This window comes from Melanostigma gelatinosum, assembly GCF_949748355.1.
Source record: "Melanostigma gelatinosum genome assembly, chromosome: 6".
NCBI classification, from domain to species: Eukaryota; Metazoa; Chordata; class Actinopteri; order Perciformes; family Zoarcidae; genus Melanostigma; species Melanostigma gelatinosum.
The window spans coordinates 1,286,941-1,311,938 of NC_136639.1; the positions used below are offsets into that span (position 1 = coordinate 1,286,941).

At 45.1% G+C, this 24,998-nt stretch overlaps 3 protein-coding genes across 4 annotated transcripts in view; 2 read left to right on the plus strand and 1 right to left on the minus strand.

Moving 5' to 3' along the window:
- Positions 1-11,302, plus strand: part of LOC306778719 (protein FAM240B) — a 12,604-nt gene extending 1,302 nt beyond the window's left edge. Inside the window, exon 3 of the mRNA XM_079270368.1 lies at positions 11,151-11,302. Within this exon, the coding sequence (XP_079126494.1) occupies positions 11,151-11,256 (106 nt within the window). The 3' untranslated portion in view covers positions 11,257-11,302. The remainder of the gene's footprint in view (positions 1-11,150) is intronic.
- A 212-nt stretch (positions 11,303-11,514) lies between these two features.
- On the minus strand, positions 11,515-16,642 carry nudt18 (nudix (nucleoside diphosphate linked moiety X)-type motif 18). Of its 2 annotated transcripts, XM_079270357.1 has the most exons (8): positions 16,507-16,632; positions 15,541-15,618; positions 14,436-14,710; positions 14,226-14,336; positions 14,011-14,113; positions 12,723-12,846; positions 12,388-12,512; positions 11,515-12,261 (listed from the first exon to the last, which is right to left on the minus strand). In XM_079270357.1, the coding sequence occupies exons 3-8, from the start codon at positions 14,706-14,708 to the stop codon at positions 11,891-11,893; spliced, it is 1,107 nt and encodes a 368-aa protein (XP_079126483.1). In that variant the 5' UTR covers positions 14,709-14,710; positions 15,541-15,618; positions 16,507-16,632; the 3' UTR covers positions 11,515-11,890. The 2 variants fall into 2 exon arrangements, with proteins under 2 accessions (XP_079126483.1, XP_079126482.1); XM_079270356.1 differs by lacking the exon at positions 15,541-15,618 and having other exon boundaries at positions 16,507-16,642.
- Positions 16,643-16,690: 48 nt separating this feature from the next.
- sdhaf1 (succinate dehydrogenase complex assembly factor 1) lies at positions 16,691-18,476 on the plus strand (the record flags this gene model as incomplete). Its single annotated transcript, XM_079270367.1, has 1 exon — positions 16,691-18,476. One exon carries the CDS (start codon positions 16,691-16,693, stop codon positions 16,937-16,939), a length of 249 nt encoding a protein of 82 aa, XP_079126493.1. The 3' UTR covers positions 16,940-18,476.
- Between the last annotated feature and the right edge of the window lie 6,522 nt (positions 18,477-24,998).

The window sequence follows — 24,998 nt, forward strand, 5'->3', positions numbered from 1 at the left end:
CGTTTAATACACTTTACCAGTCTCACAGTAGAAGAAAACTACGTTTAATACACTTTACCAGTCTCACAGTAGAAGAAAACTACGTTTAATACACTTTACCAGTCTCACAGTAGAAGAAAACTACGTTTAATACACTTTACCGGTCTCGGAGCAGAAGAAAACTACGTTTAATACACTTTACCGGTCTCGCAGTCGAAGAAAACTACATTTAATAAACTTTACCGGTCTCGCAGTAGAAGAAAACTACGTTTAATACACTTTACCGGTCTCGCAGTAGAAGAAAACTACGTTTAATACACTTTACCGGTCTCATAGTAGAAGAAAACTACGTTTAATACACTTTACCGATCTCGCAGTCGAAGAAAACTACGTTTAATACACTTTACCGGTCTCGCAGTAGAAGAAAACTATGTTTAATAAACTTTACCGGTCTCATAGTAGAAGAAAACTACGTTTAATACACTTTACCGGTCTCATAGTAGAAGAAAACTACGTTTAATACACTTTACAGGTCTCGCAGGAGAAGAAAACTACGTTTAATACACTTTACCGGTCTCGCAGCAGAAGAAAACTACGTTTAATACACTTTACCGGTCTCATAGTAGAAGAAAACTACGTTTAATACACTTTACCGGTCTCATAGTAGAAGAAAACTACGTTTAATACACTTTACAGGTCTCGCAGGAGAAGAAAACTACGTTTAATACACTTTACCGGTCTCGCAGCAGAAGAAAACTACGTTTAATACACTTTGCCGGTCTCGCAGTAGAAGAAAACTACGTTTAATACACTTTACCGGTCTCGCAGCAGAAGAAAACTACGTTTAATACACTTTACCGGTCTCGCAGCAGAAGAAAACTACGTTTAATACACTTTACCGGTCTCGAAGTAGAAGAAAACTACGTTTAATATACTTTACCGGTCTCGAAGCAGAAGAAAACTACGTTTAATACACTTTACCGGTCTCGCAGCAGAAGAAAACTACGTTTAATACACTTTACCGGTCTCGCAGTCGAAGAAAACTACGTTTAATACACTTTACCGGTCTCGCAGCAGAAGAAAACTACGTTTAATACACTTTACCGGTCTCGCAGCAGAAGAAAACTACGTTTAATACACTTTACCGGTCTCGCAGTAGAAGAAAACTACGTTTAATACACTTTACCGGTCTCGCAGCAGAAGAAAACTACGTTTAATACACTTTACCGGTCTCGCAGTCGAAGAAAACGACGTTTAATACACTTTACCGGTCTCGCAGCAGAAGAAAACGACGTTTAATACACTTTACCGGTCTCGCAGCAGAAGAAAACTACGTTTAATACACTTTACCGGTCTCGCAGTCGAAGAAAACTACGTTTAATACACTTTACCGGTCTCATAGTAGAAGAAAACTACGTTTAATACACTTTACAGGTCTCGCAGGAGAAGAAAACTACGTTTAATACACTTTACCGGTCTCGCAGTAGAAGAAAACTACGTTTAATACACTTTACCGGTCTCGGAGCAGAAGAAAACTACGTTTAATACACTTTGCCGGTCTCGCAGTAGAAGAAAACTACGTTTAATACACTTTACCGGTCTCGCAGCAGAAGAAAACTACGTTTAATACACTTTACCGGTCTCGCAGCAGAAGAAAACTACGTTTAATACACTTTACAGGTCTCGAAGCAGAAGAAAACTACGTTTAATACACTTTACCGGTCTCGCAGTCGAAGAAAACTACGTTTAATACACTTTACCGGTCTCGCAGCAGAAGAAAACTACGTTTAATACACTTTACCGGTCTCGAAGCAGAAGAAAACTACTTTTAATACACTTTACCAGTCTCGCAGTAGAAGAAAACTATGTTTAATACACTTTACCGGTCTCGCAGCAGAAGAAAACTATGTTTAATACACTTTACCGGTCTCGCAGCAGAAGAAAACTACGTTTAATACACTTTACCGGTCTCGCAGTAGAAGAAAACTACGTTTAATACACTTTACCGGTCTCACAGCAGAAGAAAACTATGTTTAATACACTTTACCGGTCTCGCAGCAGAAGAAAACTATGTTTAATACACTTTACCGGTCTCGCAGTAGAAGAAAACTACGTTTAATACACTCGGGATGTTGGGTCTGAGACGTTTACGGTGCCCTCAGAGAGACAAGTAAAAGTCCTGCAATGAAAATATTACTCAAGTACAAGTACTTTAGCAGCAACATTTACCTTATTCATAAAATATATAATGCTGAGAATGACCCCTGTGACTGTGTTTATCAATTGGATTAATACGACTGATGCGTTCTGGGTAGTTTTATATATTCTTTAATATATTCTGTAATGCACCTTAAAGACGCGATGCATTGTTTTCATGTGTTAAAGGTTCATCATTATGTTTCTAATGTGAATCTTCGTCTGCAGAGTAACTCTGTAGTTGAGTAGAAGTTTGAAGGAGCAGCAAATGGAAATACTGAAGTAAAGTACAAGTACCTCAACATCTGCAGTGTGTTTTCCAACGAAGGTCCAGCAACACGGGACAATTTCTCCTCGTGACATGAATTCAGTCGTCACAGTAAACTCAATTAGGTTTGGACTACAAAACTACGTAGTTTTAGGAAACGATGGTTTTGGTTAAAATAACGGTCACAGACAACGTTGACTTTCACACGGGTCAGGCTTTAAAGGTTGATGTTTGTTGGACTGATCCACGTCCCCTCTCGCCTGCCATCGGTGTGCTTCTGCAGTCTTTATACTTCCCTTTGATCATTTCATGGATCGCATACAAAATAATTTCGTGGGATATCTATGGCGCGTTATTTTTCGTAGCTTTTGCTACGGATGCTGCTCACTGACCTCATGCTTCTCCTGAGTCCTCCACCTGTCACCTCCTCAGAGGGTCTTTCTTCCTTAAGATGGTCCGTTTACCACCCAACGATGTCCCCGATCAAGTCTCCACTGGGTTTGAGAGCAGCAGTAAACTCCATCAGAAGAGCTTGTCAGACGGATTCTTTTAGAGATCTTCACAGACTTCTCTGCCAACGTTTAATTGTTTTAAACACACACGTCAAATGTTTGGACCACTTCCCAACAGCTACCCGGGAGATTCCACCGCCACAGAGCAAAATGGCCGCCATTGAGAATATGGTGAATACCCCAACCTCAACCTCCTGGTGCCCACCTACAAGCTCCCCTCCCAGGTCTGGATCGAGTAGGAGACCATCTGGGCAAAGTGTCTCTTTCCCATAGACCAGTGATTCTCAACTGGTGGGTCGCGACCCAAAAGTGGGTCGTGGACCCGTTTTCAGTGGGTCGCGGGCCTTTGCCTGACAAAGAAATAAAAAATAAATAAGTTGTGATTTTATTTTGAAGGGCATTTTTTTTATGCAGCGGAATTATTCCAGCATTTACGGCACTTGTTCAGTGGTGCAGGAAAAACACCGACCAATGCGTTGTGAATCACATCACGTGATGAAGCTCAGCCAATCAAATATGAGTATTCTGACAAGTTTCCTGACTTGAGTGAGATGTTCACACACCGTGACACACGGGGAGAGACGAGGACACAGAGACAGAGCAGGACTGTTGAGTGTGAGTTGTGAAAGTCAAATCATAGGACGATCTCCAAAAGAGAGAAACGTCCAGAGAGACCAGAGTCATTAGACTCTGACTGGACAGACTCATAGAGCTGAATTCTTCAAACACTAATTTCTCTTTTTGGAAGATGAGAAAAATATAATATTGTGGATTTTTCACTTCACCCTGAATGGACTGAATTTAAAGCTGCAGCGTAATTCAGTGAAAATATTTTTTCTAAATTGAATTTCATTACGTAATTTATTTTTTAATCCAGGCGTTATTTTACTTGAAATGAGAACATACATGTATGTAACATACATGTATTCATGTATTTCTAATCCGTCCAGTTAAATTTGAAAAATGAGAATAATATTTGTTAAAATATAATTGATGTGTACTTTCTTTATTTGATTTGACAGTTGTTTACTACACACTACTACTAGACATCTTGAATATAGATATACCCAAATTAAATTATATATATACATATATATATATATATATAATTTGGGTCGTGGGTCCCGGCTTGTCATTAAGGGGTGATGGTGGGTCCCGCAGCCAGACCAGTTGAGAACCACTGCCATAGACTATGAGAAGTGGACGTAGTCGTCGTGATGTCACTCATTGGTTTGTGGATGTTTTGAAGCCTCTCGCCATCTTGGCTTTTTTGCAACCAGTGAACAGGAAGTGACCATATCTGGACTGAGGAGGAGTGACGTAGAGACACCGTATACGTCTCTGTTAGAGACCTGTCAATCAGCGTGTAGCCCCGCCCTAAAGCATCCCCTGCTTTATGGTCTGTGTGACTCTAAATGGACCATAATGTACTAAATGAACATCATGCTGTATTGAAGAAGACTTGAAACTAGAGATTGAGACATAAACTCATGTTTACAATGTTTACTGAGGGAATAAATCAAGAGAGAAGTAGAGTCATTTTCTATAGACTTCTATACAACCAGAGGAGTCGCCCCCTGGTGGCCACTAGAGAGAATGCAGCTTTAAGACACTTTACTCGGCAGAACCGGAGGTTGCCGCCCATGACTACACGTACCAGGTCTTGGTCTAGCAGGAGACCATCTGGCCAAAGCGTCTCTTTTCCCTGAAGACGCCGATCGACGGAGGTCTTTTGAATTGTGTCGTCTGTGATCAAACTGGATGAGGTCTCAGTTGTGTCGGACATGTGACCGTGTGGCAAATAGACGCAAATCTAAAAACAGACGCTCTCATTACAAACAGCCTCTCGTCTCCCAGCGAGCTGGAGGACATACCGGCTCAAACACTCGACCCTGCAGACGGTCTGGTTCTTAAAGGTCTCCGTAAAGATGATCAGGACGGCTGGAACCTGAACTCGCCTCGTAAACCCGTAGACTGCATCATATTGACAAACCTTCCTTCCTCTTGCTGTGTCTTATCTTAACTTGTTGCTTCATAAAGGTTTGGTATTGATCCATCCATCTTCTTCTTCTTGTCAAACTCCATGGTTACACTGCGAAGGGATTTTCAGGTTATGTTTACATCCTCCCATTAAACCTTCACCTCTTGGCGCTACAACCAGCTATTAGCCAGATCCCTCCTCACTCCAGTCCTCTATCCCCCTTAACCTCACACCTCCTCCTCAGCCCATCACACCTAATCCCCCTGCTATCCATTACACTGTACCCCTAAATCCCCCACCTATCAGTACCGTGTATCTCCTAATCCCCCGGCTATCTATTGCAATGTCAGCCCCGAGTCCACAGCTATCTGACCCCCCCCCCGCCCCCCCGCCCCCCCGCCCCTAACCCCGGCGCTAGCTCCTGCTAATTGTATGCGTTATGTGTGACCTGGCCAGAGCTGAGAGGGAAAAAAGAGTGGAGGTGATAATTGCAGAGCGATGAGTGATGGAGGCCGGCTGACACTCGGAGGCTGAAATTAGAAGATATTCCATTCTAGAAAAAAAGAGACACGAGGAAGGAAAGCTGGAATTGAATTATATTACAGCATGTCGTCGATGCAAATACATTTGATCTCTTTCCACTGTCAATGCAGTGCAATGAAGTGTGAGCTGCAACAAATTGTGGATTAATTGATTTGTCTAACAACAGAGATAGTCCTTTCACGTGAAGCACAAATTTCCGCCTGCAGTAAGATCTATGTTTGACCTCCGGTTCTCTGGTGTCCACCAGGGGGCGACTCCTCTGGTTGTATAGAAGTCTATAGAAAATGACTCTACTTCTCTCTTGATTTATTCCCTCAGTAAACATTGTAAACATGAGTTTATGTCTCAATCTCTAGTTTCAAGTCTTCTTCAATACAGCATGATGTTCATTTAGTACATTATGGTCCATTTAGAGTCACACAGACCATAAAGCAGAGGATGCTTTAGGGCGGGGCTACTGTGATTGACAGGTCTGTACCAGAGACGTATACAGCGTCTCTACGTCACTCCTCCATCGTTCCTGTATATTCTTTGAAAGCTGCTGGAAACTATTTCACATTGGATATATATTATATTTCAGAGCCAGAGCAGATAAATACCTGTTGCTACTGTCGAGTCATTTGTATCCGTGAATAAACGCTGATTGTAACCTTCATCACTGAAAACAGAAGGCAGATGTTGGCGGTGTTAGCAGGTTTCTGAACTGAGTGAACGAGGCTTTTCTCTCTGTCTCTGCTGCCGTCAGCTAGATTATCAACAGCTGAAAGGACAAATGGAATGATCCAAAAAACCTGACAGGAAGGTGGCGAAGACACAGTGAGGACAGCTGAGGGTTAGGTTACATAAACACACACACACACACAAACACACACACACACACACACACACAGGGATGCTGGTGTGTGTTTGATTCATGATGAAATAAATAAAGGAGTGAAGTGAAACGATTACTTGACAGTGAAAACACTGCAGCTGTCACCAAGATACCAGATCTGCTTAGAGACACTAAATCTGACCTCAGTGCTGCTTCTACACACTGAAGATGAAGCCCTAACTATAAACCTGAACCAGCCCTAACTATAAACCTGAACCAGCCCTAACTATAAACCTGAACCAGCCCTAACTATAAACCTGAACCAGCCCTAACTATAAACCTGAACCAGCCCTAACTATAAACCTGAACCAGCCCTAACTATAAACCTGAACCAGCCCTAACTATAAACCTGAACCAGCCCTAACTATAAACCTGAACCAGCCCTAACTATAAACCTGAACCAGCCCTAACTATAAACCTGATCCAGCCCTAACTATAAACCTGAACCAGCCCTAACTATCAACCTGAACCAGCCCTAACTATCAACCTGAACCAGCCCTAACTATCAACCTGAACCAGCCCTAACTATAAACCTGAACCAGCCCTAACTATAAACATGAACCAGCCCTAACTATAAACCTGAACCAGCCCTAACTATAAACCTGAACCAGCCCTAACTATAAACCTGAACCAGCCCTAACTATAAACCTGAACCAGCCCTAACTATAAACCTGAACCAGTCCTAACTATAAACCTGAACCAGCCCTAACTATAAACCTGAACCAGTCCTAACTATAAACCTGAACCAGCCCTAACTATAAACCTGAACCAGCCCTAACTATTAACCTGAACCAGCCCTAACTATAAACCTGAACCAGTCCTAACTATAAACCTGAACCAGCCCTAACTATAAACCTGAACCAGCCCTAACTATAAACCTGAACCAGCCCTAACTATAAACCTGAACCAGCCCTAACTATAAACCTGATCCAGCCCTAACTATAAACCTGAACCAGCCCTAACTATAAACCTGAACCAGCCCTAACTATAAACCTGATCCAGCCCTAACTATAAACCTGAACCAGCCCTAACTATAAACCTGAGCCAGCCCTAACTATAAACCTGAACCAGCCCTAACTATAAACCTGAACCAGCCCTAACTATAAACCTGATCCAGCCCTAACTATAAACATGAACCAGTGCTAACTATAAACCTGAACCAGCCCTAACTATAAACCTGAACCAGCCCTAACTATAAACCTGAACCAGCCCTAACTATAAACCTGATCCAGCCCTAACTATAAACATGAACCAGTGCTAACTATAAACCTGAACCAGCCCTAACTATAAACCTGAACCAGCCCTAACTATAAACCTGAACCAGCCCTAACTATAAACCTGATCCAGCCCTAACTATAAACCTGAACCAGTCCTAACTATAAACCTGAACCAGCCCTAACTATAAACCTGAACCAGCCCTAACTATAAACCTGAACCAGCCCCAACTATAAACCTGAACCAGCCCTAACTATAAACCTGAACCAGCCCTAACTATAAACCTGAACCAGCCCTAACTATAAACCTGAACCAGCCCTAACTATAAACCTGAACCAGCCCTAACTATAAACCTGAACCAGCCCTAACTATAAACATGAACCAGTGCTAACTATTAACCTGAACCAGCCCTAACTATAAACCTGAACCAGTCCTAACTATAAACCTGAACCAGCCCTAACTATAAACCTGAACCAGCCCCAACTATAGACCTGAACCAGCCCTAACTATAAACCTGAACCAGCCCTAACTATAAACCTGAACCAGCCCCAACTATAAACCTGAACCAGCCCTAACTATAAACCTGAACCAGCCCCAACTATAGACCTGAACAATGTTCCCTCTAAGCTGCGCGCTTGAGCAATCGCGCACTGCTCGCACATTCTCAGCGCACAAGAAAATCTATGCAGCGCATAAAATAAAATTCAACATAAACGTATTAATTAATATCTAATATTAGTCCTAATCTTATCTAATCAATTAAACCAATAATAATAATAATTATTTTGTTTTCTGTACTATTTTGCAACGTAACTCAGTGAGTGACAGGTGTCCAGCCAATGATACGATTCGGTTCACTTACGCTACGCAGCCAATCATAGCATTGACACTATTGCCCTGCCCATTCGCGCCGTGCAGGTTAGCTAGCTATCAACAGTGCGGCGGAGTTATGAGACGCAAATGCCCCTTATCCCCCCTTATCATGGCGAAACGAACGGGCAGCGACATAAAGTCAAAGCAAGAAGCAGACGAAGCCATCAACCTGGACAAAGTGTACAACCATTGGAGAAGTGAGAAGGACAGACGTGAAAAATAAGGTAAAATTTAAGTCAGATTTGTGCATATTCTAGTGACATTTATTAAGATTTTTTACTTATGGATATTAATCATTAAATTATGTTACTACTAGATCATTTATGGGTAGTAGAAATGATAATAAAAAACTGAGTAATTACATATTTTACAGACAGAGTTACAGGAATTTACACTGTATCACAAGCTACAGCACACGTCATTGTGCAAAATGTGAATGTTTTAATGTGAACAAAATGTTATGTCTGAAAGGTGTATATGTATCATTTCTTCCAGAACAGGACCTCACACAGGCCAAAGCAAGACTCTTCCCATGGCCAAGCAGGACTCTCACATAAAACATACTACACATCTCATGAACAACAAGATTTTTGTCTTTTTCCTTTAAAGTTTGTCAAATCACTTATATTAAAAGTAAACTAGTGAAAATTGCTGCTGTAATTTGATTCTTTTAATAAGCCATGTAACTTGCTATGATCCAAGGTTTTGAACAGGTGTGATACTGGTGTGTGGCCACAGCGTGCACATCTGATGTTGCTCACAGTGGTCCTCAGTGTGCTCAGGGAGCTTGTGTGTATGCCCAGACACATGAAAAATTAGAGGGAACATTGGACCTGAACCAGCCCTAACTATAAACCTGATCCAGCCCTAACTATAAACATGAACCAGTGCTAACTATAAACCTGAACCAGCCCTAACTATAAACATGAACCAGCGCTAACTATAAACCTGAACCAGCCCTAACTATAAACCTGAACCAGCCCTAACTATAAACCTGAACCAGCCCCAACTATAAACCTGAACCAGCCCTAACTATAAACCTGAACCAGCCCTGACTATAAACCTGAACCAGCCCTAACTATAAACCTGAACCAGCCCTGACTATAAACCTGAACCAGTCCTAACTATAAACCTGAACCAGCCCTAACTATAAACCTGATCCAGCTCTAACTATAAACCTGAACCAGCCCTAACTATAAACCTGAACCAGCCCTGACTATAAACCTGAACCAGTCCTAACTATAAACATGAACCAGCGCTAACTATAAACCTGAACCAGCCCTAACTATAAACCTGAACCAGCCCTAACTATAAACCTGAACCAGCCCTAACTATAAACCTGAACCAGTCCTAACTATAAACCTGAACCAGTCCTAACTATAAACATGAACCAGCGCTAACTATAAACCTGAACCAGCCCTAACTATAAACCTGAACCAGCCCTAACTATAAACCTGAACCAGCCCTAACTATAAACCTGAACCAGCGCTAACTATAAACCTGAACCAGTCCTAACTATAAACATGAACCAGCGCTAACTATAAACCTGAACCAGCCCTAAATATAGACCTGAACCAGCCCTGACTATAAACCTGAACCAGCCCTAACTATAAACCTGAACCAGCCCTAACTATAAACCTGAACCAGCCCTAACTATAAACCTGAACCAGCCCTAACTATAGACCTGAACCAGCCCTGACTATAAACCTGAACCAGCCCTAACTATAAACCTGAACCAGCCCTAACTATAAACCTGAACCAGCCCTGACTATAAACCTGAACCAGCTCTAACTATAAACCTGAACCAGCCCTAACTATTAACCTGAACCAGCCCTAACTATAAACCTGAACCAGCCCTGACTATAAACCTGAACCAGTCCTAACTATAAACATGAACCAGCGCTAACTATAAACCTGAACCAGCCCTAACTATAAACCTGAACCAGCCCTAACTATAAACCTGAACCAGCCCTAACTATAAACCTGAACCAGCCCTAACTATAAACCTGAACCAGCCCTAACTATAAACCTGAACCAGTCCTAACTATAAACCTGAACCAGTCCTAACTATAAACATGAACCAGCGCTAACTATAAACCTGAACCAGCCCTAACTATAAACCTGAACCAGCCCTAACTATAAACCTGAACCAGCCCTAACTATAAACCTGAACCAGCGCTAACTATAAACCTGAACCAGTCCTAACTATAAACCTGAACCAGCCCTAACTATAAACCTGAACCAGCCCTAACTATAGACCTGAACCAGCCCTGACTATAAACCTGAACCAGCCCTAACTATAAACCTGAACCAGCCCTAACTATAAACCTGAACCAGCCCTGACTATAAACCTGAACCAGCTCTAACTATAAACCTGAACCAGCCCTAACTATTAACCTGAACCAGCCCTAACTATAAACCTGAACCAGTCCTAACCATAGACCTGAACCAGCCCTAACTATAAACCTGAACCAGTCCTAACTATAAACCTGAACCAGCCCTAACTATTAACCTGAACCAGCCCTAACTATAAACCTGAACCAGCTCTAATTATAAACCTGAACCAGTCCTAACCATAGACCTGAACCTGAGTGTCTGCCCCTCTGGACTGAAACGGGAAGCTGGTTCCACAATAGACTCGCCTCCTTCTTTCCGTCCCTGCAGGCTGTAAATAAAGACATAACACGTGTCCTTCCTCTGTGTCTCCAGGCTGAGGGACGAGTGGACGATCCGTCTGGACCACAGAACCAAACACCTGAAGAAACTCAACGACGACGTCAGGAAGGTCCAAGTGGAGTCAGCTGACCAGACATGAGGTCCAACATGTGAACTGTGACGTCAGGAGAATAAAGGGAATAACAGCTCCGACTCTTTTGTATCTAACGATGTAGAAATGAGTCTTTTGTTTGCAGATTATGAAACTAAAGGTATAAATAATATTTATGGAAAACTTCGTAGGACCGTAGAGATGGATATTATAAACACTGAGGTCATGAGCTCAAAGCCCTTAATGCCACAAAACACTCTGAACAAATGTTCAACTCGACACAAAGAAAGAAAACAAACGTGAGAATCATCGTTTATTCATTTAATAGTTCGACACAGTGAACGTCTCAAGAGAGAAACATTCAGACTACGTAGACATGAACTACTCATTATAAACTCTGTTCTGCTTGTTTGGCATAAAATAAAGATGTACTTTGGTGAATCTGAATGAACCTTTGGAAGACCAAAGTCACAGAACAACAGTAACTGACAGATGGAGGAGCAGGAGACCAGCAGCTCCTGTGTTCTAGTCTCTGTTTCTATGAACGGAGTCTGGTGTTCCTGTCTGCTTCTGCGTACTCCCTCTGCTGTAGGTCATGTGCTGAGTATAGAGAAGTAGCTCATAAAACCACACTTCTGTCCGGTCAGCATGTTCCTTTCACAATAAGAGTCCTGTTGTGTGGTCAGTACAGGCTGTGGACGGGTAAGATGGAGGTGTTTCTGGTCTTCTCCAGCAGTTTCTCTCTCAGAGTTTGTTTCTGGACTTGGTGCCAGACGTATCGCGGGTTTTCCACCGGTGGAGGCGTCCCCGTCCACTCCACCTTCTCCCCGTCCTCGTTGCGTCCGACGTGGTCGGGCACCAGCTTCACCAACGTGTTGAAGCACACGCCGTCCGTCTTCCCGTGCTGCCGCCCGTTGTGCTGCAGGCTGAAGGCGCCCAGCGTGTTGACGTCGTGGTACGCAGACGGCATGGCGTCCTGCACCACCATGTTGGCCGCCCACGTCACCGCGTGGGTCTTCACCGCCGCCGCCGTGGGGAGGTGGAGCACCGGGGCTGCAGGACAGAGGTGGGGGGGGATACTATTGCTGTTATGTTTAAATATATATATATATATACATACATACATACATATACAAAGTTCATATACACATTTCCAGAATAGTGTGGAATATCCGCTACCTTTGACGAGGAGGATCCAGATCTGCTCCTCGGCGCCGGTGAAGACCAGGACCAGTCTCTGGACCACGTGACGGCAGCTCAGGTCTACGGGCAACGTGACGGGATGCCAGGGATCCTGACGGTACCTGAACGCATCACAAGCAGACAGACATAGAAATGCTTTGTTCGCTGTAATAAGATGAGATCAAACTTTATTCAATGATATTATAATAAAATAGATTCTATATCTTTTTAGAGACATTAAACATCAGTTTGTGTTTTTGTAGGAAAAGGACAGACACCTGACATCTTTAGCCTCGCATAGCATAAAGACTCAGAGAGCTTTAATGTCGTACTTGAGTCCACAGTCGATGAGACGCAGGATGTCCCGTCCTCTCAGAGGGAGGACAGACTGTCTGTCCCACCAGGAGGCCTGAAGAGACTCTTTATCTGCAGCCGACAGGCTCTTCAGACTCCCTCCTGGAACAGAGACGATGTTCTACTTCACTAAAGTCTTGAAAGGCTGCATCACAAGCTCACAATAAACTACACAACACGATGTGATGTATGAAACTAATCCAACTTATATTTATATGTTAATGTTTAGTCGATCAGTACTGACTGACTAAACTAGACTGACTGACTAGACTGGCTAACCAACAGGAGGAGAGCTAGTAACGTTAGCAGCACCGCTAACGGCTAACCAAGAGGAGGAGAGCTAGTAACGTTAGCAGCACCGCTAACGGCTAACCATCAGGAGGAGAGCTAGTAGCGTTAGCAGCACCGCTAACAGCTAACCATCAGGAGGAGAGCTAGTAGCGTTAGCAGCACCGCTACCGGCTAACCAACAGGAGGAGAGCTAGTAACGTTAGCAGCACCGCTAACGGCTAACCATCAGGAGGAGAGCTAGTAGCGTTAGCAGCACCGCTACCGGCTAACCAACAGGAGGAGAGCTAGTAGCGTTAGCAGCACCGCTACCGGCTAACCAACAGGAGGAGAGCTAGTAGCGTTAGCAGCACCGCTAACGGCTAACCAACAGGAGGAGAGCTAGTAGCGTTAGCAGCACCGCTACCGGCTAACCAACAGGAGGAGAGCTAGTAGCGTTAGCAGCACCGCTACCGGCTAACCAACAGGAGGAGAGCTAGTAGCGTTAGCAGCACCGCTAACGGCTAACCAACAGGAGGAGAGCTAGTAGTGTTAGCAGCACCGCTAACGGCTAACCAACAGGAGGAGAGCTGGTAGCATTAGCAGCACCGCTAACGGCTAACCATCAGGAGGAGAGCTAGTAGCGTTAGCAGCACCGCTACCGGCTAACCAACAGGAGGAGAGCTAGTAGCGTTAGCAGCACCGCTAACGGCTAACCAACAGGAGGAGAGCTGGTAGCATTAGCAGCACCGCTAACGGCTAACCAACAGGAGGAGAGCTAGTAGAGTAAGCAGCACCGCTAACGGCTAACCAACAGGAGGAGAGCTAGTAACGTCAGCAGCACCGCTAACGGCTAACCAACGGAGGTTCACTTCAGTTACATTATGATGCCTTCAGGCTCTGCTCAGTGAACATGAGTACTGGCTGAAGGTACATTATAACGTTATCATGATGTGTTCACATGTAGTCTGTAAAATGTAGTTTTGGTGATGAACTTGCCTGTGACTGTAGCGAGGAAGATGAAGCGGATCCACTGTGGTCCCTGCTCCTGGATCAGCAGCAAGGTGATTGGCTCACAGTCAAACCCCGCCTCCTCCTTCACCTGCAGACAAAAACAAGAGCGTTAACCCAGGTAACAGGGACACGTGGGTGTGTGTGTGTATATGTGTCTATGTGATTGTCTGTGTGTGTGTGTGTGTGTGTGTGTGTCTCACCTCCCTCCTCAGACCCTCCTCCAGACTCTCCCCCACCTCCACCCTCCCAGCAGGCAGGTACCACTGTTTGTAACAGTCCTGCTTCGCCTCCTGCACCATCAGCACCTCCTCCTGATGGACACACACACACACACACACACACACACACACTTATAGACCCAACATCAGCTGACCGATGAAGCAGAACGATGGAGTTAATGGTGACGTCACCTTCTCGTTGAAGATGACGGCACAGACGATGTAGGTGACGTTCTTCCTCAGAGACGCTGGTTTGCTGTCTCTCTGCTCCAGACCCACGTCACACCCCGTCACCTCTGAGCCCTGACCGCCCAGCAGCCGCTCCACCTGCTCCTCCACCTGCTCCTCCACCTGCTCCCCCACCTGCTCCCCCACCTGCTCCTCCACCTGCTCCCCCACCTGCTCCTCCACCTGCTCCTCCACCTGCTCCCCCACCTGCTCCTCCACCTGCTCCTCCACCTCCATGTCTGCAGGTACACAAACACACTTTATTACACAAAAGTAAGAACGGATTCTAAATATGGAACCAAAAATATTTCAATTTAGAATAGAAAACTCAAACACAGGCAATAAAATAGAACCAATTATACAACATTAGCACAACAGGAAAACTAAAAGATGAAACATCCACCGTCCTTCTAGAAACGTCTCCAGACTCTTTTTCATCTTCTTTTCATGTCTTTATTCTTGCTTTTATTAAATTTACCAAAATGAATTAAATTTACTCTCATTTTATTCCAATAATTCCACCTTATTTATTACATTTTAGTGTTATTTTGTCAACTAAGTAATTCCGTAAATGTTTTTAAATACAATTAAACAAGTATGAAAGGTGCAATACAATAGTACAAGTATTAATAGTATATATTAGTACTTCATCAAACTGATGCAATAGCAACATATAAATATGCCATATATTAAGTGGAACAATATTACATATTATAATATTCATACTTCTGTTTATTCTCAGTGAACTGTCAGTATTCTTACATTTAACAGTGCTAATAAAAATTAAATATAAATACATTTTAAATAAATGTTTATTTGATGTAAACAAAGTGCTTTAAAAAGATATTTTTTCAAACCTACTTGTCAATAAATAAATGCTGAATTAATTGATTGTTGTTGTTAATAAGAAGCCCAACATGCAGATTAATGAATGGCTTTATAAGCTAAACGAATTAGCGTCAGTAAGCTAACGTTAGCTTCATGACGTCAGAAGAGGCCATTTGATCAAACTTCCAAACCGGAAACGGGTTTTATGAAAACACTCATGTTCAGAACTAAAAGCACGAACCTTTCTGTGATGAACGCGTTAAGTCTCCATTCAGTGGTTCCGAGCTGACTGCTGCGGCTCTGTTTTGACAGTTGACACCTTTAAGCCAAACCGGAAATAAACATTATCTTCCGGTTATGTTTTTAATTTGTATTATTTATTCATTTAAATCATCAGTTTACATAATTTTAAGGGATGTGAAATCAATATTCCTACCAGACGTTTTAATGTGTTGAATTTTTGTCAATTAATAATGACAAATAAAATAGTCGTAATATTCCGTGTTTTGAAAATTACATTTTATTGTGAAATCGTTCACCGGAAGTTGTAGTCTTTCGTAGTCTTCTGGCTTCACAGTCGTGTTGTAGCTCGTAGTAAGGTCACACAGAGACGCTTAGCATCAGCTAATAATGAAGTACTGGTTGTATTTCTGTTGATTAACTGTAATATATTTAACCAGCGGACACGGGTTGAAGCAGTAAATCATGTCTGAAAGCACAGTTTGAACAGGTAAGTTAAGCTAACTGGTTTAACTGGTTAAGTTGTGTTACTGGTTTATCTCCAGTTAACTAACGTTAACATGAATGATGTGTTTGTGTTGTTTTATTGACACGTTAGCAGCAAGCTAACAGTTTCTGTTCGTTCCTAACTTAATTTAAAACACATAGCGGTCCGTTTATCTGCTGCTAATACTAGCTCATACTAATACTGTTGTTTATATTACTTTAACTACTGTAGTACTAATACATAAGCTAGTATTCCACCTGTTTGTCCCACAATTAGCACATCCTGATAATAGACGTATTGACGTATTGATGGACAGGTAGTTGTCCCATCATCTAAACTCGGTGTGTTTTACTCCTACAGTCTAACAGCATCAACACCTGGAAACCTCAGACTCTCTCAGCCAATCAGAGCGCCCCGTTCACCCCCTCACCTCAGAGACACCTGACAGAGGAGCGCGAGGATCGGAGCCCTAAAACTCACCAGAGAGGAGACAAACTGGAGCGTCGTGGTGCGTTCAGGGTCCTCTATGACGTGCTGAACTTTGCCCTTCACGTCCACACAGTCAGAGTTCACAGCAGCCTCTAGTAGCCGTTAGACGAACTGCAGCTGAAGACACTCCGGCTTCCTGTCTACCTGGTTCTGATCGAGGTCCGAGTCGGTCCGGATGGCGCGGCACAGCAAGCTGCAGAAGCAGGTCCTGGTTCTGTACCGGCACTTCCTGCGGGCCGGTCGGGACAAACCGGGCTTCGTCCCGCGGATCCGCGACGAGTTCCGTGAGAACGCTCGCATCAAGAAGACGGACGTGATGCACATCGAGTATCTGTTCCGCAGAGGACAGAGACAGCTGGACCAGCTGAGGGACGTCAACACCAAACAGCTGGGCTCCTTCTGCAAACCTGCAGAGAAGAGCTGACCTGGTCATGGTCCTAGTCCCGATCCCGGTCCCGGTCCCGGTCCTGACTCACACCAACAAACAAACCTCTCAACACTCTAAAACTGTCATGCTGAGATGCTGCATTCAGGTCCAGTGGGAGAAACGAATGCTCAGCATGGAGGAAACATGAGATGTGATTAATCGTGACATATTTTGGATGTTAAATATGAAATATAAATGTTTTGGACTGATGAACATGAATCATCTTCCTTTGACTTCACGTGATGATAATAAACTCAGTGATGTGAAAATGATTCATATTTATTTAATTATTATTATCAACATGTTGACACATATTAAAGTTACACACGCAAGATACTAAAGCAGGACGCACCTTTTTACTGCATTACGTTCATGAATCACTTTCTTTTACAATGAAAACATGATGAATGTATAATATATATATGTAGTAACTTTCCAATATTATCTAAAGGAGTTAAAATCATGTGTGATGAAATACTGAAATAAATAAAAGTAAAAATAAATAGAAAGGGAAAATACAACCAGAAATAAATGTTGACAAGAGGGAATGATTCATGACAAAAATAAATTAATGCTATTTTTAAATAAATGTTTCTGTGTACATTCGTTTATCATTTACTGAGTCAATTATCTATGTATTTAATGTCGTCTTTAGTCCTCCATACCCGCCACCAATTATGACATTGAAATGCTGCTTATGTGTTTATGTGTATATATACTATAGTTTATATAATATATATAATATATCTATATATATTCTATAAATAATTTAGTGAAACATTACGCCCCTAATCTATATATATATATATATATATATATATATATATATAAAGAGGGATCCGTTATGACGCTTCAGAGTGAACCGTTACGCCCCTAATCTATATATATATATATATATATCCCTCTTTATATATATATATATATCTATATATATATATATATAAAGAGGGATATATATATATATATATTGTTAGATCCTGGGTACTTCTGGCCCGATACGGGGCTAATTACTGACTCAGCTCTCTATTAAAAGATTCTCGAGCTGGTGTTCTGGCGAGGGAACTCGCCTGGCTCCGCTAACTGCCGTTACTCCCGACGTCTACCCTGCTTCCTCCGGTCAGAGCGCGCTCGGCCGAGAGACCAGTCCTGGCCCCGGGCGCTCACACCAGTCGCGTCGGTTATGGCAGCTTCCCTCTTATGGATCCGTGCTCTTGGTAAATGCCAGGTTAGGTTTTAACGGCTAGGATTAATTCTTGCTAAAACCGTAAGGGGTTGTTAAGTGGATTCGGTCTCTAGGATAACCTTTCAGAACTCAGTTGTTAGACATACAATAGCTTTAACTTTTTACTGTCACGAGGAACTCTTTACTACCTCAGCAAATTAATGCACTTGAGAATTTCACTTTAAATGCAGATTAGATATTTATTGCAGGTTATATTAGTTAGTTTTGCAAGGGTTACAGCTACAGCTCACATAAAATGTCACTACACATGATTAGTCAATTTAATTATCTTCTTCGATTATACTCATTAGTTTTAGTAGCCGAGACGGCTCGGTTGGAGCTGGATGTCCAATGGTGCGATGAAAAAGGTTCTTTTGGAGTTGTTAGGAGCGAAGGTCAGGCCTGACCCTCGATCCTCCCGCTCCGCAACGGAGCCAGTTCAGCTGTCTTCCAAACTCAGTACAAAGTCTTTCTCAGGCAGCTGCGGCTTCTCCGTTTGTCCAGATGTTAAGAGGCGAGCGGTGGGGAGAGTTAGAAACTTCGTCTTTTAATCTCAAAGTCCACGAACAGAGGTCTCTTTTCCGTGAACAGAGACGAAGCCCTCAATACATCAGCTGCAGGCTTTAGTATCTTCTTCCGATGCGCTTGGACGGCATCCGCGATGAAATCCCAGCTTTGCTCTTTGCAAGCATGTCCTTATATTCCTCATATGGGCTGTGATCAGCCCCCACCTGTTTGGTCCATTACTCATCCCCCCTCCCTCTGGAAAGGGCGTTAAGCCGAACATTGCCGGTATGACTCAACTATTGCATCAGTTTCCAGAACTTTCTTTTGGCTACACCCAACATCTGGTCTTGATTACAGCAATGTCATTCTTGCCCAATACATTTCATTTCAGCTCCACAGAACACACAGAAACATTCATTACATTTGTTTAAATCACTTCTATGCAGTTAAACATTTGTTACACCATTGATTAGAACATTTCGTTATATTTATTCATACATTTTATCTGTTTGATTACATTTCAACGTTGAATATATGCTTTGCGCTCTTATAGCCTGACTTCTCTCCCTTGAATGTGTCGACATGTTACCGAGGCAGCTCTTGAGAGGTCAACTCTTCTTGACACCCCCTTCTTGAGGTCTCAAGCTGCCGTACCGTGCCCCAAGTAATCCTCTAGGAACTCATCGTCGTCCTCGGCGGTGATGATGAGAACGTCGTCTTCCGGCTCGGATTCGTGTTGCCAGCTGTCGAGCACCACCAGGCCTTCCATGCCTGGTGGCTGGAAATCCAGGAGGGCGTTGTCATCTTCCTCGTCATCTATGGCATCCTTCATCTGCTCGTCCAGGCTCAGCACCAGGGCCAACACATTCTGGTTCAGAATGCTGTCAGGGGAGAGGGAGGCCGGAGTAGGGACGGGGCTGGTTGCTGCTTTGTCCTCATCCTCGCCTGGAACTATCAATCCTTCAGGGATTACCTCCACCAGCTCTCCGCAGTCCTCGTCGTATCCCCACATCCCCATCAGATTTGGTACTACTCCTGCGAGCATCGTCTGGCTACCCACGTCTCGGTGTTCCACACCCGGGATGCTTGCCGTGTCGTCGTCTTCTTCTGGAGTTGGTAGTGGATACTGCAGGGCGGGCAGGCGTGGTCCAATGACGACGAAGCGGCCATCGGTGAGGTGGGTGCTGGACACCCGGATGCCATCAGGATACGCCCATATTTTTGTGTATACTGGGCAGTATACACCATCAGCATAGAGCAGGACCTCCGGTGGGGTTCTCCCAGCGGAAGTCCACACTGGTTTTGCTTTAGCCTCTAATTCCATACAGTCGACTACATTCATCGCAGGCATATAAGGGGTACTTCCTTTGCAGAAGAGGCCGCTGGCTGCTCCTACCGGGAATTGCCCCAGGTAGCATTGGGTGCACCATAGGGCTTGGTTTACCTCCCACAGGTGCAACATTAGCTCCGGAGGAATCCCACAGCGGACACAGCAGACCTCCTCCTGAATGTTGTTGAACACAAAGACTTTCATTAATCATTACATTTTTTTAGCGCATTTTTACAAGCTAAGCTTTAGCAAGCAGGGGGTGGTCTTATTTTCATTCTTTTTTAAGGCCCCCTCTCAGTATTGGAGCGCTTTGCAGAGCGCCGCAGAGCCAGAGAATGCAGCCATGGAGATGCCAACACCATTGGAGGAGGTGTCAGGCCTGGGCTTGTAGGCCTAACCCTTCTTGGAAACAAAGGCTCATACAGCATGAGCCAGGCTGCTATCCCGATTGATGATTCAGAACCCAACCAGTAGATGGCGACAGTTATGCCCCAACCTATGCCCCAAAGAGCAATGGCGCCGATCTTGTGGAGCCAACGCCCTCTTCCTCTTTCTTTCATAGCCATGGTCATGACCACGAGATATGTCAGGGCTGTAACCGCCAGAAAGGCCTCGACGATTGCCGAGACCATCTTCAGGGGGTTGTAGAAAACTGCAGCAACGTCGATTACCAGCCAGATGATCACCATTCCACCCTTTACTAGACCGCAGCGAGTAGAGTCGATGTGGATTCTCCCCAGGAGGTATGTAGCGAACCATGTCAGGGTAAGCCACAGCGATCCTCGATAGATGTTTTCAATCGCTGTTTTCAGACACCCTACAACCAGGGTCAGTATTCTTAGCGGCTGATTCATGGACCATTCGCCCATGCAACAGTAGAAGAACCATATGATCTCAAGGACCCAAAAGTCCAGGTCGGTTAAGCGAATAAATGGCCTGCATCTGCGTGCTGTGTCGGAGGAGTTCTGTAACGCTTCAGTTATACTCATTCCGAAGGTGGTCATGCCTGGAGTCACAATAGTTGTGGTGTTGGTCATACTCACTCCGAAGGTGGTCATGCCTGGGTGAGAAGTGGTGTTCATGCCGGGAGGTGCAAGGGTTGTGGTGTTGGTCATGTTGGTCATCTTGGCTTTCTTAGGTTTATTCGTTCTTTTTTCAGTATGAGGCTCTTGGTTCAGGTTCCGGGTCTGCAATGGCTATGGCGCTCCAGTTGTTCACCCTTTATAGGTGGGTGGACTCCTCCTTCCTTCGTGGGAGGAGTCCCTTCTTCACTTCTCCTTTTTCCTTCAACTTCCCCTTAAAGCACGAGGCAACAGTGGCTGCTACCCCGCCCTTAATGGCGGCACAGATTATCAGGCCCAAGATGACAATTCCAATTATCATCAACAAATAAGGCCAAAGCCAGGAGAACAAACTCCCCATCCATCCCTTGATGACCGAGAATCCTTCTCCAATCTTCCCTGCCACTTCTTCCACTACGATGGTTGCGGTCCCGGCTATGGAGGCGCCCGTTAGTTCGATCCAACTGCACTCGTGTTCTCGTCGGCCGCTCCCGCAACTCAGCCAGTGTTCTTCTGGCTCGTAGCATGTTCCGTTCCCGTAGAGGCGGTTAGCTCCTACCCATTCAAATCCTTTGTCTTCTTTACCCTCGCAGAGGCTTTTCCTGAAGGCGTGGCCCTCAGCTAAAAAGACTGTAGGGTTGGTTACTGGGGGAATGATTAGGCCGTTCACGTTCACTCTGTCTTTCATGCGATGGCCCAGGATTAGGTTGGTACAGCTGCTGGTCAGAGGCCCTGACCGTCTCCATTTCCCGTCTTTAGCCTTCACCCAGGTTACTTCTTGCACGTGGGTTTCATATTCTGCTCCATAGTGGGTCTGGCAATGGTCTTCCCATCCTGGCACAGTCTCACAATGTCCCCCGGCCAGGCTGATGTTGCAGGTCGTGTTTCCTCGATTGCATTCCATCTTCCAGGGCCGCGGGCCCACATATGGTTCTGGTCGGCTCCAAACACCAGGCCAGATGTCTCTTTCTTTCGAGTACACTGTGGCCAGGTACTGATACTTCACCCAGTAGTTGTCGGTTTGAGTTAGACATGGCACCACCCATTCTAACACTTCATCCTTCTGTAGGCCCCACCAGGTTGAACTGTCGTCCCGGGTGTGGGCCTCTTTCCATGCCTGCAGGGTTCCTTTGATCGTCTTGTTCGTCTTCAGGCCTGTGCAGTCATATAGCCACGTTCCCCAAGCCCGATACCACTCTTGCCAGAGTGTGCATCTCGGGGAGGCGCCGTCGGCTAGATACTCTGTTCCGTTCAGAGCGATGAACATTTTGTTGGTCACACAAGTGTCAATCTTTTGGAAATCCCCTCTTGGGGCTGTCATCAACTCCTCGGGTTTCGGCAGCTTTTGTACATACATGTCGGTCGTCCTTGGTCCCAAAAGGCCGAAGCTGGCTCTGGAGTAACCCTCCGTGAAGGCTCCTTTGAAATGCTTCAGCTCGGTTATCCATATCCACGGCAGGGTGTTGTTGAGCCAGGCCTCGTGCCGGGCATTAGGTTCGGGTAGATAGATGAACTTATGAGCCTGATACTGTGGTTTGTTTACCGGAGTTATTACGAAGTAATTCTGACCTTCGCAATAAAAGAACACATTCCAGAAGCACTTATCTAGGAGAGGGAGCTTGTTCTTTTTACAATGCTGCGTCCATTTCCTGCTCCGATTTCTCCGAAGACTGTCACTTGACTTGAATAGGGGCAGCTGCGGCTGCCCTTCTTTTTCCTCTGGAACCGTCTCTGAAGCCGTAGGTTGTACTACCTCTTCTTCTTCTTCCCTCTGCTGCGTGACGTTCACGGCTCGGCTGGTGAGGTTGTTCCGCTGGCAGTCGGTGGAGTTTCCTAGTGTGGTGTTACCTGTGGCACTTAGTGGTCTCACTTTAGCTTTAAACCGTCGTGGTTTTCGCCGCGGTTGTGTGGCCTCACAGGTGAGATTGTAGTGTCCCCAGAACATTCCGTCTGCCGGTAAAATCATCAAACACGTATCATTACGGTGGCTCGCTGCATAGGTTACCTCGGGTTTCCAGTATCCCTCGTTCCCTTGCTCTGCCCATGAGACACATGCCCATGAACAGTACCAGCCTGGGACACCGTTTTCGGGGTAGATCCAATTACACTGTGCCCATTTTTCTTCTTGTGCTTTTTTCATCATTACCGTAATCTTCATCTCCGCTCCTAGCGTAGATACTTCATCTATCCTCCATGTCGAATTCTCTATTACCTTCTGGAATTCGCCTGCCCAGTCTGTTTCTTCACCCGTGTCGTTGATTTTCGAATCGTTGATTTTCTGTTCCCAGATAGTCATCCACGCGATGATAGTAGCTGTCAGGTTCGGAGCCGTCCCACCCCCTTCTTGGACTTGACGGGTTGTATTAGAGCCAACTTCAAGGTCCAACCAGGGCGAGGCGCGCTTCTGTCCAGCGAGTTGAGAGAGAACGATCGTTCCAGAGGCGACCGTCCAGCATGTCTGGTCGAACTTCTTTGTGGTAGTGTAGGACACCCTCACATGAGTGAGGGCCCATGGGATACTACCATAGTAGTACAGTATAGCCAGGACAGAGCACAGTCCTGCAAGTACTGCTACTACCTTAGCCATTAAGCAAAGCCATAGTCGTTTTCCATTCCGAGGTCGTTTACTTGATTGGTCCAGTCGCTTGCCGGGGCGTCTTAAGGAGACGGGGGTAAAGGTTGAGGATCGCCTAAATTCATGAACTCTCCCATGAAGTAGTGGGAGATCCATGGTTTCGGATTCTGCAGTGCTCTGGTCGGTAGCACCTCTGGAAGAGGAGCTAGGCATCCGGAGCTGAGGCGCGGGGGAGAGTCAGGATCGCACTGACTAATCCTGCCCTTCAGTAGCTGGTGATATAGCACCGATGGGTATCTGCCAATGGCTAAGTCCAGCCCCCGCCACACCCACTGGTAGTAGGTGACGATTAAGGAGGGGGAGCAGGGGGGGGGTGCAAAGCAACCCTCGTTCACAGCATTATTTTGCCGCAGCCATGCGTAGATCTGTCTGTCCACTGGGTCGATAAGGATCCGGACTTTGGCAAGAGATGCATATAACGGCTGACCGTCGTCCGTCTGGAGCTCCGTTACTTTAGCCCATGCTGCCAAGGGTTCGTGAAGGTTAAGCCGGCCAAACCCCGTAGTCCGTAATCTGGAAGGAGGCAATTCCCTCATGGTCAGGCATGGGTCCGGGTTCGGTGGGCCAAGGCCAGGCAGGCGGTAATGAACCATACGCAGCTCTATGTCTTGGTTCTCAATTACACAGCGCGCGCTGTTTTTCACGTGGAGCGCTATGAGACGCCGCATGACCGGGCTGGTGGTCCAGATCACATTTTCACCCAGCGAAAGATCAACATAGTCGTTTTGCAAATAATCAGCATAGTTAGGACCCCAGCGCAACTTCAACCGCAGACCCATAACTGAGATGAAAACGGTATTCAGGATCCAGGGGGATTGGTCAGGACAAGGGAGGACTGGCTGCAGCAGCCACGGATGGGTCCGATTGACTCTGTCATATTGGAGTTGCCATCCTGTGCGAAAAGCAGTCAGCAATTCCGCCTTCCCGGGTATTGACAGGTCAATCGAGCGCCTATATTCGCCATTGCTGCAGAAATAGGCGCCGGATCCACAGAGGCCTTTTCGGTAGGCAAAATCGCGTTGGGGTCTGTCCAAAAAGACATTTTCGTTCGGCAATTGCAGATATGGCCTTCTTTGTGCGAGGAGGGACTGAGAGACTATTGATAGGTCCCTGCAATCTTTGTTTGGTGGGTTTGGCAGCGACATGTTGACAATCTAGTTCCGTTTTTTCCAGCAGCAATACTTTTCTAAGTGCTGCTACTGCGAGGCTTTCCACCCCGCTGCAGTTTGCGAAATGACTTCCGTGCCCAAGCGGTCAAACCTTTTGCGTCTGCGCGTGGGTTTGGAGGAGGCTCCGCCTCA

Excerpts from the sequence above, each read along its gene's own strand:
- nudt18 (XM_079270356.1), bottom strand. The coding sequence starts at position 14,708 with ATGGAGGTGGAGGAGCAGGTGGAGGAGCAGGTGGGGGAGCAGGTGGAG. Across the intron at positions 12,847-14,010 it reads CTTCCTCGCTACAGTCACAG|GAGGGAGTCTGAAGAGCCTG; the intron begins GCAAGTTCATCA and ends TCTCTGTTCCAG. Across the intron at positions 12,513-12,722 it reads CTCATCGACTGTGGACTCAA|GTACCGTCAGGATCCCTGGC; the intron begins GTACGACATTAA and ends TGATGCGTTCAG.